This window comes from Pteropus vampyrus, unplaced genomic scaffold (genome assembly GCF_000151845.1).
Source record: "Pteropus vampyrus isolate Shadow unplaced genomic scaffold, Pvam_2.0 Scaffold234, whole genome shotgun sequence".
NCBI lineage: Eukaryota > Metazoa > Chordata > Mammalia > Chiroptera > Pteropodidae > Pteropus > Pteropus vampyrus.
The window spans coordinates 2,280,047-2,302,539 of NW_011889015.1; the positions used below are offsets into that span (position 1 = coordinate 2,280,047).

The 22,493-nt window shown below is 34.1% G+C and overlaps 1 protein-coding gene across 1 annotated transcript in view; it reads left to right on the forward strand.

Annotated features, from left to right (window-relative positions):
* Positions 1-22,493, forward strand: part of PARP8 (poly(ADP-ribose) polymerase family member 8) — a 156,726-nt gene that overhangs the window by 69,741 nt on the left and 64,492 nt on the right. Inside the window, exons 4-7 of the mRNA XM_023519734.1 lie at positions 12,683-12,720; positions 19,551-19,640; positions 20,202-20,272; positions 21,437-21,514. Coding sequence (XP_023375502.1) covers positions 12,683-12,720; positions 19,551-19,640; positions 20,202-20,272; positions 21,437-21,514 — 277 coding nt within the window. The remainder of the gene's footprint in view (positions 1-12,682; positions 12,721-19,550; positions 19,641-20,201; positions 20,273-21,436; positions 21,515-22,493) is intronic.

The window sequence follows — 22,493 nt, forward strand, 5'->3', positions numbered from 1 at the left end:
ACATGGTTATCTTTGTGTTACGTATTTGTTGCTCTGAGGCTATCTTTTAGTTGAAGAAGGAATTGCATTTGCTAATCGATATCTAGTAATCAACTAACTTTGTGGTCAAAATATTTTAGATTTAAGTATAGTATCCTTGTTTTCGAATAATTGTACTTTTCACATTAATCTTGTGAGATCGAACCATTTTTCAAAAGCTTAACGAAGAGTGAAAGGCTAATTGACTTTAGTTAGCACTTAGAAATACTTTATTAAAGTCTAGAGGTATTACTACTCTTCTCTTTAGTTGCTGACCTCCCAAAAGGCTGTAATCCAGAAAGAAACAAACAAGCAAAGCAGTGGATAGGACTGTGACTTTCGAAATCCAATTTCATGTAATATAGTATTGAAAGAAAATAATAAATCAGATGCCTATAAAGTACTGAAAAATCATTTAACCACAAGGAAAAAAGTGTTATACCTTAAAGAAAATGAACCTATTGTTGGCAAACAGAAAATAATAACTGTGAACTTGCAATTTTTGTTGTGTACTATCTAATTTATTACCATTGTTTTTAGGTTTTAAGTTCTATAAAATTTGTAACTGTACTTAAAAGACTAAATAAGTCACTAGTATATTTTCTAGTTTAAAATAATGAGGCAAAAATCATAAAATTAAATCAAGGCTATATGGCTCTTCGTTTTTAATTTAAATAGCTTATAGATGTTTACATTAAAATATCTCAAGCAGTTTAATAGGTCTGTGTACAAATTAGGATGCTTTTGGTTGAAAGAAAAACATATTTCATGCTGGCTTAAACAGTAAAAGGAGAGTAATTTGTTCATGTAATGAAAAGTTCACTGATAATGAGATTTCGGTTTAGTTTGATCAGGGCTCTGCAGACTCTGTCTCTGAAATTTTCTAAGCTCTTCCTTTCTCTGTTTACCATGGGCGTCAAAAGGCAGGCTACAGGCAGAAACTAGGGCTGTACGCTTCCTCACTCACATCCAGGAGGAGCAAGTGTCTCGTTCCAAAACCATTAAATAAAAGTTCCAAGCTTTACTCTGAATGGCCGCCCTGAACCGACCACTGAGACCTGCATGCCCACATATAGGCCAAGTAACCTCTCTTTCCTACTGTAGGAAAGGGAGCACAGTTCTGACTGGCTTACTCCGTTGCTCAGCCCCCCTCTCTGCCTGGTGGAAGGGATCCTCCACCTGCAAACCCAAGGCTTCCATACGCAGCGGGAAGCGGGAAGGAGTAGATCAGACAGGGAGGAGGCATTGTGCATGTCCATTACAGAATTATTTTGCTTCTTCTCATTCTTGAATTTGGGCGAGTTGAGAAATCATTTCACTGATACCTCCTGTCATTACACAGCTGCTTTCTTCCACATATCACCTTCCACGTAATCCTCTTGACAATACTAGGAAGAATATGTTATCTCACTTAACAAATACGGAGAAGGAGCTTAGCCAGTTTAATTTTCTCAGGTTCAATGGCTTTTAAAGGTATATTCTAAAGTCCATGCTCTTTATTCTGTGCTCTTCGGGATATAAACTAAATTATATTTACTAAGTAATTTTGTGAGGAAGATTATTCCGAGTTGGAAGATAGAAGGATCTATGCACTTTCAATAAACATTTGCTTCACAAATAATTATAGTGTTCCCACTACGTGCTAGGTATATAGTAAATGCTGGGTAGAAAACAGAGGTGCTTTCTAATCTCATAGATTTTAGTGGGGGAAGCACATGATAATGTCATGCAAATAAGTATATAATTACAAATTGTGTAATTGCTCTATAGTAAATCTATCCAAGTATGAGAAGGGTGATGAGAAAGCTTTTTTTCTTAGGTGACATTTGAGTTGATATCTGAAGGATGAGAATAAGTTAATAAGAAAAAAAAAAAATGAGTTAACAAGGCAAACAGGAGTGGGAGGGAGGGAGAGGGAATTCCAGGCAGAGGGACCATTGCAAGCTTAAGAACTGAAAAGTTTCCTTTTTGTTGGAACATAGAGGGAAAAAGAATGCAGGACAGTGGTGCAAGACGAATATGAGCCAAGTAGAAGGGTTGGGTCCTGCAGGGTCTTCAGGTGATATGATATGATATTGTGCTCGATATTCCACAAGAAAATAATTTGGAAAGAACTGATTTGATATATTTAAAAATATTTGAGAAGGTTGCTGAGGTAGTATCTTAGGATCTTTTGCAGTTATTTGAATATTTATAGTGTTTTCATGAAACATGTTGTCTTGTCTCGACCAAGGCTTGCTTCAGTTTTGGAATTATTCCATCATATTCAGCTTTTCAGCCTTGGCCTGCTACGTATATCATTTGTAGCACTCTTAAACTTCTTATAACAATTTATAACTTGAATTTAGATATAAAGCAGTGAAGGTAAAGGCGTCTACATTTTAGTGTATATTTATCAAAAGAAGATTGAATTAGTTATCTTTGCAAACAGTGCAGAGTAGAAAAGTCCAGACATTGAACTTTTGAGGAAGAAATACAGAAATAGTACTTATATAATTAATTTAATGTAGGTTTCAGGTCATATTTACATATAGTTAATTTAATGTTGGTGACTTGTCATGCTCTATCCCCTATTCATGACTTGTTGCACTTGAGTTTGTGGCCTTTTATTTCGGTTAAAGAAAGAGAGAAGCAGAACTTCATTTAAATATACTGTTGGCTCCTGCATTTGACTAAGGCAATATAAAAGAATTTTGCTTGTACTATGTGGTATATTAATGCCATAAATAAAGCATGTATCTAGGTTACTAATCAAAGTTGGACTCAGGTCTTTCAAGTTCATCCCTGTTGAGAAGATGGTTTACTTAGCAATCTAAGCGTTTGATCTATGGTGAAATATTTAACCATAGAAGTTGCTGACTTAGCTACTTCCCTAAAAATCGAACACTTTCAATCCTGTTATTTCTCTTGCTGCAAGTATAACTTTAAAAATTATCAAAATAAGCTTTGAAAATAAGAACATATGTGTTATTGAGAAACTAACAATGTTTATTGGTAAGCGTCTTTACCTTTTTTTCACCTGTGTAAAGAGTAATATAGGTTGCTCTGTATAAGTTGTCCTGTATCAACTATTTATTTCATTGGTGGGAAAGATATGTCTTTTCTTCTGGAATGAGAATGCCATTCTCCTGTCTTCATGTTGAGGGATAGGGCAGATATATGTGTGCAGTGGTCATTAGAAGCCTTGAATAAAGCATGCTTATTCTTTGCATAAACTATATGATATTGCAACAAATTTCTGATCAAACATTTTCCATACCACTGCTCTCTTCTGTCTAGGAGAACTAAAATTCCTTCTTTCATACTTTTAAGATAGGAATAGGTAGTGGATGTTTTGGTGCTTTCCCGACAAGTCAACTGGTAAACTACTAATCAGTTTGAAATACTAACGTCTATACTCTTCCGTATCAAAAATAACTGGTGCTTCTGTGTTTTCAACCACCTCAAAGATCTTCCCTTATATTGTGTTACTGAATTTCATCTCATTTTATCAGGCTTGGTAATAATGCAAGTATCACCCTCATTATATAGATTTAAAATGAAAAATACAGAGAATACATATGACCTTGGCCATTCAGAACCCGGTCTTTCTGTACATCACAAAAAAGCTCACGAAGAGAATGTGGTGAAAAGGCCTGACACTCACGTGCATGGCAGTGTGTACCTACAGGGTGAACTGTTACTACCATTATTTGCTGATTTTTATCAAATATTTAAGCATTTGCCCGAGTAGTAGGTATTCTGGTCAAGGACTGTCATGGTATATCCTTGGGTAATTTTGGAGAAAGATATGATTTATTTATTCATTCAGAAATTATTTATTAAGCGATAAGTTACGGTGTCATATCTTTAGAAATTTGAGGATAAAAGTGTTTGGTCTGTACTTTCAGTCTAGAGGATAATTAATGTCAAGATGAAGAGGAACATAGGGGAGAGGACACACAAGTCTGCCTGGGTTGTTGGGGAAGTTTCGTAGGAAATTGTTCCTGAGATTGAGTCTTGAGGAACAAGGGCTATGTAATACAGACGAGGAAACCAAGGCAGAGAGTGGTTAGTTATGTAGCCCGCAGTCTCACAGTTAATAATGGCAAAGCCAAAATTCAGATCTGAACAGTATGGCTCCACTTTTCCTTTGTGTGGAATTTTATTCTATAGAATCAGTATCTATATTTTTCGGTCACCAGGTCCAGAGCTCACCTTCATCAGAATCATTTGGAGTGCTTGTTAGAAAAGCATAGGCCCAGATCTCACTTCAGATCTGCTAAAACAAATTCTCTACTTCAGAAAGTGGCCACGGGCCTGTGCCCTGATGTGGTCAAGGGGTAAATAGATCTGTAGTTCCTCACAGCGGCTGCTGCTGTCATTGGCCCCAAATTTGCTGAGTTGAAAATTAATGTAAAGAAGGCTATGAGTTCTGTTTTCAATATGTTGAGTTTAATTTGCTTGTAGAATATCCTATTGAAAATGTGGGGGAAAAAGCTACCTGATGGAATTGGAGATACAGAATTTTGAGTCCTTTGCTTATGATTGGTAGGAGATTCTCGTGGTTCTAGTGGTGATTACTCATGTGGAAAACAGAACAGTTTTCTGTTTTCTGGGAAGCATTGAAATATGAAAACTACATGAAATGCAAAATATCAAAAGTCAAGAAATAAAGAAGAACATCTTCAAAAACAAGAGAGGATCCAGGGAGAGGTAGAGTTAGGAACCAAGGAAGAGGGGCTTCACGATGTCTTCATTTTTATTAAGTGCATTTGAGAATTCGTGTCAGTTAAGGACTAGGAAAAAAAAAGGCCAGTGGTGACTTTGACGAAGCAGAATTTCGGTGGAGTACTAGGAGTGGAAGCTAAATTGTAATGTGTGTGTTCAAGTGGGTAGGTAGTGAAAACAGTTTAGATTTACTGTTTATAAAAACTTGACTTTTAGAAGAAGAAAAGGTGATCATTAGAAAAGGCTACAAGGGAAAGGTTAAACATTACTAGATGTTTTCTTCTTTTTACACAATACACACTTATTATAAAGATTGAAACGGTACAGATTACAAAGAATAAAATTCCTTTTCATCCAGTAACCAAGAGATAACTGTTAATATTTGTCATTTTTCAAGTCAGTTTTCTATCAGTATATATTTTTAGTATATATTTACATATTTTTTAATGAAAATATGTTATTGCTGTCTCATTTTTTGTATATACCTTAATGTATCAGAAACACTCTCTTTCATTTCATATTATTTTACAGTATTACTTTTTCACAATTTCCTAGTATTACACTGTGTGCATATAACATTTTATATGACTCTATTATTTGGCACTCTTGCTTTTTGGGGTACTTTTTCATTTTATATAGTGCTACCATTAATATCCTTTGGGGTAAATCTTTTCACTTTTCCATAATTACAAATTTTTGATTAATTTAAAATTGTGCAATTATTAGATTAAATTAATCGAAAAAGTTTCCAAGTGGAGTGTGGGTTTATGGGATGTATAAATTAAGTAGACGATGTACATGGATTAGTCTCACACAAAAGGACAGACATTTCCCACTTTCCGGGTGCGAGGAGAGAGGTATGAGCTTGTAGGTGGTTGGTCGGAATAAGAACTGAGAGAATGCCTTGAAAGAGTAACCATATAATAATCTATTTTATTTCAATGTGAATAGTGAAAGGGCAGGTTGTGATACAGCATCAGAAAGTTTTGAAGATTTGCAAAACAACAGAGAAGAAATAGCAAAGGACTACATAAGGGGTGGGTTCTGGGGTTACTGAGCAAAGTTGAACGTAGCTGGTAATGAACACCCCATGTCGGTAGTGGCACCAGATCCCTTAGTTCCGTTGTCCTTTTCAGCAGCAGTCAGATCCCTGGTCTCGGAGTTGAGAATGCATGGACAAGAGAGAAGTGCACAAGCAGGGGCCCGAGTGGTATGGAGAGAGCAGTTAAGGTGTCTGTGGTCACGCACAGAAGATTGTGAAGCCAGGAGGGACCGACAGCACGAAGAGTAAAAGCATGGGGATTTAAGGATGTCGAAAAATGAGGGCTGAAAAGTGATAAAAATTGCAGCTCGAAAGTGGGATGTGGGAGTTGAGACTTTGGAAGGAAAGCAGTGACTCTCCCAAGTCAAGGCTAAGATGTAGCCATGGATTTGATGAGCTGAAGTTAAGGGAAGATGAGGCCATGAAACTACATGCAGCTTAACGACGTCCATATGGTTGTGGGTGATATAAGGATTTTTTAGTAAGAGAGTGCCTGGGAAATCCCTAATCCTGGATAAATGACCAAATGATTGGTAGTTAATAATGGTAAAGAGTGCTGGTTGACCTGGATAGTTAGAAAATGTTTTTGGAAGATAAAAGTGATAATGAAGAGTTGATGAATGTTTTGGGAAGTAAAAGGCATCGGAATAGCAATGTGAGCTTCTGGCATGCCAAAAACCACCTTCGGGCTTGAGATGCAAGAGTTGTTTGTGGAGATAAGAAGCCAGACAGTGTCTCTTTCCCTCTGCAGGACTGAAGAGTGAGGGAAGGCAGAATTCTGAGTATCAGAGTGGATTTTGTTCTAATAAGCTCCCAGTGGGTCTGTGAGTGGGGTGGGATACATATATCCTTAGGCCTAAGCTGTTGTTTTGCAAGTGAACATACAGAGTTGAGGCGTGTACCCATAAGCATTGTAGCTGCAATTTTTTGTTAGTTTCTGCAATTTGCTTTTTCTCAAGTAAATTCTAAAATGATCTAACTGGGAGAGCAAAGATAAGTAAGAGTTTGGTTTCTCTGATTACAGAGAAATTGTTTTAGATTTTAGAGAGTAAAGTAAAAGGATATGAGGTACAACAAAATATTGGTATTGCTTGCTCTGTCGAAAAACTTGGTTGTACTTGAAAAAGTATGAGCTCGGGATCCAGGAATTTCTCCCATCCAAGTATATAACCAGACCCGACCCTGCTTAGCTTCCGAGACCATACATTGGGCTTGTTCAGGGTGGCATGGCTGTAGACCATGGACCGTGTCTCCACTGGAGCACACACCCAGGACTTTCTGTGTGTAAAGCAGATGTGCTAACCGCTACACTATGGAACCACGTCCAGGATCCAGGAGTTTTGAGTTAGAGATGATAGAAAGTCACAACATATTGGGGCCTACTTATAAAATACAGATATTAAATTCAGTACTTCTGAAAGGTTTTCTAAATCTAAAACTCTTTCATCTCAAGTCTGAGTTCCTATCTTTGTCGTGTTAAAACTGCCATCTTCCATTAGCTCCTACTATTCTTAAAGAACTTTTTTTAGATCTGTGAACTTGGGAACTATATCTGAACTTGATCTATTCTTAGTACTTTGCAGGCATTTCAGAAGGAATAGGATGGCAGTGGAGTGAGTGGTGAGTTTAGATACAAGAATGACCCCATGAATGATATTATTATAGGAATAAACAAATATATAAACAAAATACAGAATTAGGTAGATATTAGATACCTGAGGGCTCCCTCCATGAACTCCTTCACAGGCTCTTGGCAATTGAGAGGTTTCTTTGGTTGGGGCAGATGTTTTCAGAGGAATAAGGGATAAGAGCAACCATTTTATTTTTAAAAATTTTCAAAGTTACAGAAATAATTTATAGAATCTAGTTTTAAACTTGTGATATCAACAGCCTAGTACTGTGTGGTGCGTATGGTATATACCAAACACGTATTGACTTGATTTTCTCTGGCATAGCTCCTCAATATCATTGTAATTTAGAATATTCCACAATGCTGAAGGCATTTTTTCATGAATCAATTCAGAGCTGGCTCCAGGTGTTTGTTTCTTCTCATGTTCACCTTTTACTTCTTTGCAATATTTTTGCCTACTTTAGTATTTATTACGTACAGCATATGCTACCCTTACTCTGCTATCTGTTTAAGCTTTGTAGCTTTGTCCTTTGCTCTTTTTTTTAGCCCTACCTATTAGGGCCTTCAGCTTAATCATCCATGTCTGCTGCTACTAGATTGTCTCCCTAAGAACTCTGTAAGCCACAAAGTGAAACGGATTCGGATTTTATAGCCCTGGTGATTTTCCTTCTGGTGTACCACCAAGAAAATGCTATAGCACATGAGCTGATGAATCATTTTATAGGGCTTTTGCTTTCTTTTTTGTACTTGAAAAATTAGGTATGATCGTGAACATGGAAATGTCTCCTGTTACCATGAAGATAATATAACCATAAAATAAAATCATCAGTGTTAGCTTTTGTCTCTGGATAAATGTAATATGTATATTGTGATTTGGGGCAAATCGAGTTCCCCAGAGAACATTCATTCATGTAAAATTTCACTTCTACAAATTTCCATTGCTTGTACTGGAAGCTGACTAAAATTATTTGGCACCTGCTGCTGTGTGTCTGGCGTTGTCCTGGGGGCTTACACCTGTTAAGCCATTAAATCACCGCAGCAGGCTTGTATGGTAGGTCTGGATTCTCTCATTTTACTGAAGAGAGATTGAAGCTGAGTATGTTGAAATTACTTTTCTTATGCCACCCAGCTAGTAAAGCTCAAAGCTGAAATTTGACGCCTATTTATTTGGCTCTCCTTACAACAGGCTCCCTAATCGGAGATGGACATAGGAATGTATTAAGGCTTCATTCTGGATTTAGATATTGATTTGGATGAAAAATGAAGCTAACTGCCATTGGTTGAGATGGTAGGCTGTTGGAAAATAATTGACCTTAGTGCTGAGTATAACCTGGCAATGTCCCAGGCTTCTGTCACATAGTGCTGCCAGATGAAGGGTTGCCTTGATCATTAATAATGTCATTTCTGCATAGTGCAGTTCCATTATATAAGAGAATGAATCATGGAAAAACAAATTCATATGGGGTCATAATATATATTTTCCCCAGCTTGTTTGAGGCACCATTGACATGGTTATTTTGTCTCTCAATTCTTGGCATTGGATTCAGGGCCATGATTCCCTAAGCTGGGCTCTTGGCTGCGGTCCAGTATCTGCCATTTGTTCCTGCCTTCTCCTTGCCATTCGGTACCTTCTCACTGATACTTACTCACGTTTTACTACTATAGTAACTTCTTAATTCGATCTCTTTCTTCTTTAGTATATCCTAAATATTGCCAATGTTGGTAATTTTTTCAAAATACTAATTTTGCCTTAAAATATCATTATGCTTCCTACTCCATGATTCGATTTATATAAAATTTTTGAAATCATAAAATTGTAGAGTTGGAAAAGTGATTAGTGGCTGCCTAAGGTCAGGGATGTTGTGGTAAAGGGGGGGCCTAAAGAGTATAGCAGGAGAGAAATCTTGATCCAATCGTTCTGTGTCTTGATTTGCAGTAGTGAGTACGTGATGCAAATGTGATAAAATGACATAGAAGTATACCCAAACTTTACACTTATGTTGATTTCCTGCTTTTGATATTATACCGTAGGTACATAAGATGTCATCAGTTGGGGAAAATGGGTGGAAGATACATGAGACCTCTCTTTCCGTACTATTTGTGCAACTTCATGTGAACCTGTAATTATTTTAAAATAAAAAGTTAAAAGAAGTATTATATTGCTTTAAAGTGTTCGAGTTCCTTTGGCTATCATATTCCTTAAGTTTCATACTCTTCGTTTCCCTCCGAAATAATCATTCAAAGTTATTTTTCCTAGTTTTTTTTCCACTTAAATCTTATGTGGCATTAACACAATGTTGGCTTTTACCAGATTACCAAGAAGTGCTTCTTGAATTAATCGAACAATTAAATGAGCTTTATGAAAACACAATATGTCGATACCCATCTTCCTTTCCTTCTCCCCTCTTTCTTGTCCACACTTAATCTCTCCCCAAGGACTGAGCAGCATGCCAGAAACTTGGTGGAATCCTGGGGACTTGGTCTTCCTGAGAGGGTTGCGTTACCTGTGCCCACAGTCACAGAGCCCAAAGTCCAGTCACAAATTCTAAAAGGAAGTGTCTTTTGAGGACTTAAGACTTAGTGTCACAGGGTAGGATGAGCCAGGAAACCCAGGATGTGAACTGTGGTGATTATCGTCCATTCAAATTTATTGACTAGCTTTGTAGCCCAGTAGGTGATCTCTCTTTGTAAACATTCCATCTATCTGTACTTGAAAAGAAAAGGATATTCTGTGGTGGTTTTCTGTGATATCTATTTCAGATCTTCTGTGTCTTTAATGATTTTGTGTGTGCAGAGTAGGGCAGGGGCTGGATCTGTAAATTACTCAAACTTTGTTGTGAACTTATCTATTTCTCCCTTAAATTCTGTCAGGCTTTGCCTCATGTGTTTTAAAGATCTGTTAGGTGCATACACATTTATGATTTTGTTCCTTCTTCCTAATGAACTGACCCTTTTATCATCATGATATCTTTGTCTCGAAGCCTAACAATAGTAATTTAAGTACTTCAGCCTTCTTATGTTTACCGTTTGCATGGTATATCTTTTTAGTTCTTTATTTTCAATCTGTGTATGCCTTTACTTTTAATGTGGATTTCTTAAAGACAGCATAGATTTGCAACTTGCTTTTTTATTCACTCTGGTTATCTTCGCCTTTTTTCAGTATATTTAGTCCATTTATATACAATGCCATTTTTGCTGCGGTTGGATTTAGGCACCATTTACTATTTGCTTTTCTATTTTTCCCTTCTGTTTTTTGTTCCTCTGTCCTTGCTTTCTTTTGGATTAAATGTTCCAAAATGATTTTAGAATTACATGTCAATTTATCTGTTTTAGCATTTTTTTTGCGTGTTTGCTCTAGGGATTACAATAATTTAAGTTTTCTTAGAGTTATTATTTAGGGTCAATATTATACCATTTCACATAAGATGAAAGTACCTTGAATCTGTATATGACAATTCAGTCCCTCTCTGATGTTATGCTATTAATTGTCATGTGTATTTTAGTTACATATATTATAAATCCCACAATGAAGGGCTAGAACTTATATTTTAAACAGTCACATGTATTTTAAAACCATGAAGAGAAAAATAGTCATAATTTTATATTTATGATTTCTGGTGTTTTTCATTTCTTCTGGATATTTGACTTTCTGATAGTCAGCCTAGAGAACTTTGTTTGGCATTTCTTGTATCTTAGGTCTGCTGGGACAGATTTTCACAATTTTCTCTTATCTGAAAGCTTCTTTAATTATTGCCTTCATTTTTGACAGATGTATGTTCTGGATATAGAATTACGGGTTCACAGTTGTCGTCCCCACACCTCTAAACTCTAATGTTCTATTGTCCTCTGTCCTCTAGAGTTTCTTATGAAAACTCAACATTCATTCTTATTGTAATGCATCATTTTTTCTTAACTTTCGAAAATTTTTTCCTTATATTTGATTTTCAGCAGTTTGACTGTGGTGTAGGTGGCAGGTACAGTTCTTTGTGCATTCATCCTGTTTGGGTTTTCTGAGCTTCTTCAGTCTATACATCTACATCTTTCATCCAAATTGGGATATTTCCAACTGTTTTTTTTTTCTTTCCCTGCATTATTCTCTCTCTCTTTACCTTCTAAGACTCTTTTGCTAATGATCTATTTTTATTTGTTCTTTTCTTCTTCAGGTTGAATTTTCCTTTACATCCTTAAGTATACTTTTATAATAACTTATTTTTATATCATTGTGGGCCAGTCCCAACACTTGGGTCAAATTTTCTCTTGAACATAGGTTAGATTTCCCTAGTTGTTCATATGTCAAGTAATTTAGAGTATAAATGATACTGTGCAAAGACTCTGTATTCTGTATGTTCCTTCAGAGAAGGAACTTTTTTGGGGGGAGGGTCTTAAGAGGCAGTTAATTTGGCAAACGTGAACTAAATTTTGACTTCTCTGTGGCAGGCGGCAGCTCCACTGATCCATTCAAAAAGTTAATATTGAATATGTACTGTGTGTCATGTACTGAAATAGGTGACTATACTAAAAAATATAAGTAGATATGGACCCTAACCTAAAAAACCTGCAGTCTGGTTGACAGCCATAGAAAAGTGAACAAATAAGTATGATAATTTCCCATATGTCATATGCGATAAGAACTAAGAGGCAGTGGGGTTACTGAGAAAGGAGTTGTGAAGCTGTTAAAATTCCATTTAAAAAATATTTTTGAAACAACTCAATTTTTCTGAGAACAGGAGGTAATTTATTTATTATTATAGTGATGAAGAAAGATTGGCTGATGAATGACTATTATACTGTCATCATTTTGTTAATTCTTTGAAGAAAAGGACATGTTTCAAAAGCACAGTATATTTTAAGGAAGCAACATTAAATGTTTAAATTCTTGACTGCCATACTAAACAGAAGGAATACGTTATTTTGATAAGAAAAGATGATTTGATTAAATCTGAACACTTGACACAAATGATCATAAATTAGATAATATTAGACATTGCTGAAATAAAAAAGATCTATCTGTACTAAAGAAAGTCTCACTATTGGGAGAAAGAAATTTCAAAAACATTTATACAAATGTATCTTAAATATCTATAAGTTTCCTATGTCATGTATCTTAAGAATCTGTCAGTTTCTGATGTCAAAGAGGTTTTCCAATCCGTTTTGTATGTTATCTTACATACTTACATCTGTATAAATGAATGGGTAACATGAGGCTAGTTTTGTTTTGTAAAACCATATCTGCTATAGCAGTAACTTGAACCTTTTCCTTTTTTTTTTTTCTGTTTTAACAGTGTATCCTATTCAGTCCATGTATCTGAAGATTACCCAGGTATGCTTTTCTTCTTTTCATTTTTATTACGAGTAGTCATGTCATGATTCCTTTGAATATTTTCTTCATCTGGAGATGTAAAATGTATATGACTATATCTAGGGATAAAGCATTGATAGGGGAAGACTTAAAGATATAGAAGAATTCTACTGATTGCCTGTGAGGTACATGTCTCACTCTGAGTGCAGTCTACAATCAAAATAGTTTCCCAATGAAAAGTAGTTTACTTGAGCCCAGTTCATATGATAGCTCCAGCCTAAATATTTACATCATTACAATTAAAGATCTCTAACCTGGTTGAGCTATTGGTTTTAGAACATTATTTAGCTTTTCATAATGTAAAAATAATAAGTAAAAATAACAACTATAATAATAGCTAAAAATAACACAGCTAAATATAAATAGGTCTTTTTTTTTTCATTTCTCTAAGTATACATATATATAAACAATTCTCACAACAATCCTATGAGATTGTTACTATGATATCTCCATTTTACAGCGGAATGATGACAATGCTAGTAAGAGAAGGAGCTGGGATTTGAACTCAATAATCCAGAGCCTGTGGACTGTACAACTGGACTATACTAGGCTCCGTGCATATTCACAGCTGTCCTCTCTCTGTGCCCTGAAATATATTACCAGGTCCACAAACACTTGGCCGTAGAGTACAGAATATAAGATCACTGCAGACTGGTTTTTCTGTAAATTAAAGAAGTATTTTTCTTCTAGGTCATGGTCAGTCATATTCTCTAGACTCACTGTAATCACATCAGAGCCCAAGATGTATAAGCTGACATTTAAGTCATGATAATTTGAAGACATCAACAAGATGTTTCGCTTTAGTATTTTCCTCAGAAATGACAGCTGTAATTTTATCTTGATTAAGAGCACAAGCACTGCAGACTTAGTAGAGATCACATATGACTTGATTAGCGTACCACAATGAGAGGGTATAAAGTGAGAATCTATTGTTTATTGTATTCTGTGGCAAAGAATAGCAAATTTTAACTGCCTGTATTTCACACACACATGTGCATTTTTCACTCCAGTGTTGCTTAATAAAATCAGATGGTTACCAGACTAACTGTTGTGACCTGTCAGGGTCATAAATTGAAATCATAATTCCAATTCCTATTCAAATTTAGCTATTTTATTTACATCCTCTGCATAATTGGGATCATGTTTTTCTGTATAAAATGACTAGATTGATATAAGTAACTTTGATTATATATATTTTGAGTATTTTAAAAAAAAATTAATTCCTAATGTGGTATAGGATATTGTAAAACATTTCTTAACATTTAAGCTAAGCATTTCCTGTGGCAGTTTGCATTTTGAATTTTAATCTTTTTATAAGATCAAGTGTTACCTTTTAAAGCAATTTTCTAATCATAAACTGCCCTACCTTTATTTTGGTGTGATTTCCATATGTTGTAAGCATAGTATTTTATAAAACCGTTGTACATTTTTACAAGAGGAGTCATTTATTAAAGATATACTTATTTTTAAATAGAAGTGTAAAAAGTATTCTAGGCAGATTTTATTGGAAGAATCAAGACAAAATATATTTATAAAAAATATTTTTTGTAGATGATTTTACAAACAGCTCTCTCATTTATTATGATAGAATATGTTTTCAATGCTGAATGTTTGCCAAGTACGTTAGGAAAATAAAAGTCCCACTATTGTAATTATTGTGCTTCTCAACTGAGGCAGCTCTAGAGATGTCAGCCAGGAGAAGTGCAGGACTTTTAAGTCAAGATGATAGAAATAATGCCACAAATCAAAGGTCGACTTAAAGACAGTGAATTATTCTGTAGCATAGGAAATAAGGTAAAAAATGCCTTTAATAAATCAAGTGAACCAAATGTTTAGCTCCCTCTTGTGGCGAAGAGGTGTTACTCTGACTTTTTCTTGCCATCCTGGGGTCCCACTTAGAAATACAATACAGAAGAATTAAAATTTAAAAATAAAGCATTGGTTATCATTTGTGCTTTTTAAAATTAAATTCCCTTCTTGGAGCGGTTTGTAGTGAATTTCCAATATAATTTTATTTCTTAAAAGAAAAGGAGTATAAATAAAGCACGAGGATGGGAGAGATACATATAGTCTGGGGTAGAATTTTGAATTGGTTGGCCCTGTATGTTAAGTATTTCCATATACATAATTGAATTGATTCTAAATGCCAGTCTGTGTAGAGACAGAACAGGGGCTGTCATGACATTTTATACTCGAAGAAATGTCCTAATAGAGGTCAAATAGTATTTCCCAAGGATATGTTTGGTGGTAAAACCCAAATTTATAATTCAGATCTAATTCCTGTCACTTCTGGAGAAGAATTGGTGGTAGTATTTCTATGGAGCTTTTTTTAAAGTGAATGTTGCTATGATATTATCTTCCCAATTATTAAATTTTAATCTATATTCATTTGTACCGAGTTCAGTTGATATGTTTGATTTCTCAGATAGATAATATTATATAAAAATTATGTTTGCTCTCCCATTTCAATATTCATACCTGTGTTTTTTCTACTTTTGCACTGGTTAGAACTTCCAGAATAATTTTTAAAAATAGTTGTAAAAGCTGGCAGCTTCGTTTCTTTTCTCAAAATTAGTGAGCATGCTTCCAGTTGCTTTCAGAAAAGAAAATATTATTCTCATTTACCAAACTGTTTTGTTTTTTTTAAGTATAAGTATTAAATCTTTATCAAATTTTTGTTTGGCATCTATTGGGGTACCATATATATGCTTTCTCCTTTAAACAACGGGGTGACAAGGTATTAGCAGATACCTTAATGTGGATCTAAAAGATTTATACACATCATATACTTTGTTATTAAAGTGTTCAAATTACTGCAAGAATTAAACCATTCTTTGACATTTGCTAAAACTTGCGAGCAAATTTTTCTGAGCCTTATATCTTTTCAAGGATGGTTCCAGAGCAGTTGTCATATTTTTCTTCCATGATTATTGTCCTGTTCTATTTTATATTTCTTATTCATTTTTTAACATGTCTTCGTGAAAGCTCACTATGTTGGTGAAATGTCCAGTATTTTTTAGCAAATTTTTTTTATAGTATTCAATCTATAAATCTAAAAGTTTTCTGCATCTCTGTGGTTATTTCTCCTTTCCCATTTCTATTGCTTTATATTTGTTATTATCTTTTCTCCCCTTTGATTTATTTTTCCCAAAAAGTTGGCCTGTGTTAAAAATTCTTTCTCTTTTATGTTTTTAATTTCAAAATGCACTAACCTTGATAATACTTTTATTCATTCCTTTTACTAATTTTACTCGGGCATTTTTTTTCCTACTTTTCCTGGATTATATGGTTCAATGATTAGCTCATCATCTAAGTTTGAAAATAGGGAATTTTCCTTGCCCTATGGAAATGTTATCAGCATAATCTTCCAAATTTAGCACCTTACCATATTTATTTTTTTAGAATCTGATTTGTCATTTTATAACTTTAATCTCTTAATTAACCTGTGCCATCTATTGAAACTCATCGTAGTGTGTGTGTGTGTGTGTGTGTGTGTGTGTGTGTGTGTGTGAAAATTTAGGGGGTCTTTATTGAGTTTGAGGTATACAAAATAACATGTATATAAATGAAATACTAAATAATATGCTTGCTCTTCAAAATAAAGTGAATAAATAGAACAGCCTTCAGGTTTACTTGTACTTCTGTATGGAGTTTATACTGTAGACAGTTTGTTATTTTGTAAAGGTAAGTATATTATAAGTCATAGATAATTGGCTTTGCCATAACAGAACAGCAGAATTCTTTCTCATCACTTCCCACCTTTAATTAGGAGGCTTACTACTGATGAGTGTGAATTTTCTCATCACTTTTATGTGTTCTATACTACCGCAATTGTCAAGTGACAATATTTTGATATCAATGCTTTGCTATATTTTTTAATATTTTGGATTCAGAAAGTTTTACCACTTACTAGCTGTAATATGACTTAAATAATTTGAGCAAGTTACTTCATTTCTGTAAGCCTTGGTTTCCTCATCTTTAAAATAAGGAAAATAATTGATTGGCTTGGGGGTTAATCTGAATATTACATATAACATTCAGGGAAAATATGCATGTTATAAAACCAATATTATTATTTATATTTATAATTATTTCTCTTAAGTTACATAGTAATGAATAATGGAGTGACTTTGCTTAAATTACGTTGCATTCGAAATAGAATAAAAGCAGTATTTTAAGAGATGCTTTTCTGTAGCTCTCTACTCATCTCTCCTCGGTTGTTTACAAAAGTTCCAGTAATGCTGTATAGTCTGGTAGGGAAGGGAAGAGAAAATATTTATCCTGTTAACAGCCTTTAACAAAGATATATAGGTCCTCAGCAAAACTTACACTTTAAAGAACCTAACTGTTCTCAGAAGTTGTAAGAAAAACAGTTGGCAGCTCTAGAGTCAAGTGAGAGAATTACAGTGAAGGAATTTGAGTTTCAAAACATTCTGTTCTGTCACTGACTCATTTCGTTACCTTAAATGCATTCCTTACCCTTTTTATGTCCTACTTTTCCATGTCTAAACAAAGGTGATATTATTATTACAGATGTCAAAATAGTTTGTGGAAGATTTGAAATAATTATTTAAACAACAACAGAAGAAAGCATAGACTCCATTCACACAGCTGGGATGATCCTCAAAGACCCTCAGAAAACTTCTTCATTTTGCAACTAAGCAGACTGTGGTGTGGGTGTTTAATGGGATCAGCAGCTGGCCGGTAGCAGGGTCTAGAGTTGAGGTGCTTTGTCAGCTCTCCTCCGTTATTGTTTTTGACTTGGGTGTATGTACATCTGTAATCTGACCTTTTACATCGTAAAGGTGATTTAATAGATCGTCATAAAAACTAAAAACATTTCGATTTGGGTAAATTAAGCCAAAAACAGAAATTAAAAGAATTGTAATGCGTAAATACTAATCAAAATACAAACTGATAGAAAATCTCTTGGAAAATGATATGTTTAAATACGTCATCCTGTCTTTCTGCATTATGCAACATGTATTACCAAATTATATCTCTTGAATCAAATCTCGCTGCCTTCCAGGGTCGACACTTTCCATAAGCCATTTGATTCTTTAAATAGAGCTATTTATTCCCCCGTTTTCTTAAACAGAAAGTTCTCATTTGCTTGCCTTTTGTCGTTTCATAAAATTCTTCTCAATCCATGACACCAAGATATTGCATGTTCCTGTGTTTGTTTTATGAATGTTTGCAGATATTCCCTTTGGGTTGGTGATCAGCTGTTACTTCTGTTGCTTAGTGTTCTCCTTTAATACTCCACAAATTTTTCTCTATAAGTTTGCTTCAAGGAATCCGTCGTGCGTAGGGAAAACCTAATTAAGTTGATTCAGTAGCAAATAACTTTGAATCAGTAAGATTCTCATTGAGGGTTTAAGAAATTTAAAAACTGGTTTTAACAGAGGACTTTTTGATCCTTACCTGAAAGTGTAAGGTTACTGACGGAAGAGACCCCAGATAAGCGGTCTCAACTAACATGAGACAAAAGTTAAACAGATTTATATGAAATCTGTTTCTTAATCTGTGGATCACTTGATAAACACAAAAATCTCACACCCTCCTTGATGCTACTCGAAAACAAAATAAGGCAAACTTGGTAATTAAAACAAATCGAAGTAATGAGGCAACCCTGTTTTATTTCAAATCTAATCCATACTTGTCTCCTCTCACCTTCCTGAATGTCTCTGAAAACCTTATGTCTTTCGAGAGTCTTGTGTGGCTACATATGCTGTGAATACATATCACTGTCATTTACTCACTACTCAAGGTCTAAAAACAGTATGGATGTTCCTTTAGAAATAAAGTAATGCTTTAGATATCTATCAGTTAAAAATCATGTTCTCACTGGACTGACACAATATTATGAAAACTTAGCTCAAGATCTTTTATTGTGTATTTAGTCACTCATCAACACTCATTTCCCTGAACAGAAATTGATAACAGGCTTCTATTATGTGTCGGGAATATTTTATACTTTCAGTTTTATATTTGTATTTTTTATATTTTATACATCATTGATGAGTGTATTATTGGACCATTTAATGAATTGGTGAAGTGTTTGTCAAATAGTTGTCTCACAGATGCCCTGTAATCATCAATGAGCAAAATAGAATAAACAGCTGTGTTATGTTATATTACCATACACTTGAAGATCAGTATTCATCGGGGAAGAATCCTAAATTTATAAAAATGTTTTTTTTCCAGAGTAAACAGATGATGCATAAGAAACTTAAAGTGTTCTATGCATTCAGCTTGTGTAGATGACTTAGATAAAATTAATTTGTGGAAGAAGAATAATTGTGAGACTTTATATCAATTTAAGTACATGTATTAGAGTTCTGTGGGAGATATGATTTACAACAAAGGCTGTAGCTCAGAGACTTGATGCTGGCTCTTTTTTGTGTCCCAGTGTTCTTGTTTAGCTTCCCCCTCCCCTAACTCATTCTGCTTCCTGTAGAAGATAGGGATGTTGGAAAGGATGCTGTTCAGTGAGGTGGGGCAGCTAGTTGCATCCAGCCGATTCATCGCCACATGGGGTGTTACAAATGTATTTGCGTTGTGTCTATTCCAAAGTCTCTATTTCTCTAGGAGATGCAGACATTTTTCAAGAGGCCCTTTATAATTAGTTCACACATAAACTTGCAATTTGCTTCATTTTTTCTGACAGTAATCAGAACAGCAGTGTGTGCTCCATCAGTGTTAGGATTGATGTAGAATTAACTTTATATTTTTATAAAGCATGTATTTTTTCGAGGTATTTGTCTTTAATTGTCCATATTTCTTTGCAGATAACACCTATGTGTCAAGTTCAGAAAATGATGAAGATGTATTAGTTACTACAGAGCCAATTCCAGTAATTTTTCATCGAATAGCAACAGGTAGTAGGAATACACTATTTTTTATTCTAGGTTAATATTTTTTTGCTTGTAGGTAGCTTTGTTGTTTGGTTTCTTTTAGCCTGTGTAACAGATATTAATCTTTAACAGATATCAATCTAGTTCTTCATACAAATTTTCTATCTAAAGTGCATTTATTTTTTAGCAGTTTCTTAAGTACATAAATTTACCATGCTTGAAAAAGTCTTTTTAAAATGTATTATGTTGATATTTGCACTTATGAAAATATTTTCATGCATAATGACACTGCTAGAGAAACAATATTTAAAAAGCATACTTAAGGCAGTCTAGAACCCATGAAATATATAATGAGAACTGAAAGAATTTGAATAGCGGTATTTTAGTTTGACCATATTTTTATGAGCAATGAAAAATCAGAATAGCTTATATACTATGTAACTCCCCAGCATAATATAATTTTAAAAATCCCTTAATTTCTTGCAAAAAAGGGACTCACCTAAAGAGTGTTTTAATACTGAAATGTATGAATGTTTGATAAATAGTATACTGAAAACTAAAATGATGTTTTAATATAACTTTCAGAATTAAGAAAGACAAATGACATTAATTGTTGCTTATCCATAAAATCCAAATTACAGAAGGAAAATGGGGAGGTATGTAAATTATATTTTATGTTTCTTTAAAACAGTACAGATATTTTTAAAATTTACTGTGTATTTGTTGTTAATATCATAATTGTTGTTTAGGTTAAAATTGCACAGAGTGAATGAAGCTCAGTTTCATGGCTTATGGGGTTTATTGTATGAGAAGGGTAGTGGCCTAAAATTAACTCTGAGAAGGAAACTTCCTTTAAAATCATAGACAGAAAGCCTGCTTTAAATCTAAAGTACATATAAAACCTTACTTAGTGTTGTACTATTCATTCTACTCTCCTTTATCTGCACTGAAAATCACTGATGTAGAAATACTGTTGCTGAAACCAAAAACTGTTAGCATTGTATAAAACCCAAATTCCCCTTTCTGGGTTTTTTTTTTTTTTTTAAATTTTCCTTAAGAATTTGAAATTTAGTCTAGAAACTTAGAGATGATTACAAAGCATTGGATTCATAGATTCTTGTGTCTAAAGGAGGCTACCTTTCTCCTAATTATTTTAACAGTGCCGGGAATAGGATTACCACCATTAGTTACTATAGATGAATTTCATCATTCGTGCTTTAGACACATAACAGATGTGGTTCAGTTAATTAGAAACTCAGACTTCAAGTTTAAGCATATTTAATTAAATATCCTTTTGAAATCTGAAATCAAAAACAATTTCAATATACTGGAAGTTCTCTTCATAATATAATCCATACTTATTTTCATAATTTGATTTTTATATTATTGGATTCAAAGTGTCTTTTCATATCATTGTACAGAGTAGGCAGTGGAAGAAATAGTCTGGGATAAATAATGCTGAGGAACTTCTTAATAAAAATTGCATCAGTATGAGCTTGTCAGATCTTTTATCAGAATAAAACCAAAGTTGTAATTGATTATACATAGTTTTTTATGTATACATCAAAAACTAAATTGTGTAACTCAGGATAAGCAAAATAGCATTTTTAAGAAATATGTACATAGAGTTTAATGAACCCACAAAACTGTCTCTTACTACCTTTTGTTTTTGGTTCCTATTACACCAAGAATGTTTTCACGTAAAATCCATGTGATATGAACAAGTCCTCCTGTTATGGCCACTTGATATACTGTCTTTTCAGAAAAAGGTAAACTGGTTTTTAAACATTGACATTGTCTTCTTACTATATCATTTTAAGGAGTCAAGACAAAATAGTACAGTGGAAGAAGATTCTGAAGGTGATAATGACTCTGAAGAATTCTATTATGGAGGACAGGTAAGCACACCAGGTCCTCCAAACATCCACGCTCGAAGTTAGTGATAGCCATCTATGTGTCCCGGTGGGAATCTGTGCTTCTGATCAGAGGGAGCTATGTGTTGTTCATGGTTCTGTAACTAGGAAATCTGTATAATCTATTTGTTTCTCATATTCTACAAATTTTCAGAAGTTAAGGTTACTTTTGCAATTCTTTGACCGTAATCGTTTACATTGAAGTTGTCTTACTACTGTGTGATTTTGCACACAGCATTTCATTATGTTTTTGACTTTCTACATTTCTTAAGTGTATCGTGCTCAGTCAGCATTTTGAAATGATGACAGTTCTAATAAAAGCATGCATCATTAGTTTCAAACAGATGATTAACCTTTATAAAACTTGATGGGCCCTAATTATTGAGCATCTCCATTATTTACATTCATTGTTTTCCTTTTCCTCTTGTACTAATGTAAAGTGTTTGTTGAAAAGTTGTTATGAAGAAACATTGTAATTTATAGACATGAAAATGGCATAGCCACATGGGTATATATTTTTTGTTCTAGGATTATGTTAAAATTTTAAACGGAGCCATTAATTTTAGGATATGGCTATATAAGATGTCTTGTTCTGTTTCTGTAAACTTGATCAAATATGCTTTGTAACTTGGATGATATAAAGAGAAGATAATATGTTAAAAATGAGATCGTGCTTTAAAAAAGTACTTTAAAGCCAAAGTTTATTACATAAATGAATGCAAGTCAATTTATTCATTCAGAATCAAAAATCAGTAATTTGTCACCCAAGCATATGCAAGGTAGTAGAGTTAGGGACCTAAATAAAACTAGGTTTCTTCTCTCCAGCATGCCTTTCCAGCAATGGGATACTTTATCTAATGATTCTTTAACCAATGTAACATTTTAACATTATGCAAAGTAATTCTTCCAGTTTTGATTTGTGTTTTCACAGCTAATTCTTACAGAGAGGAAATAAATGCTTTTC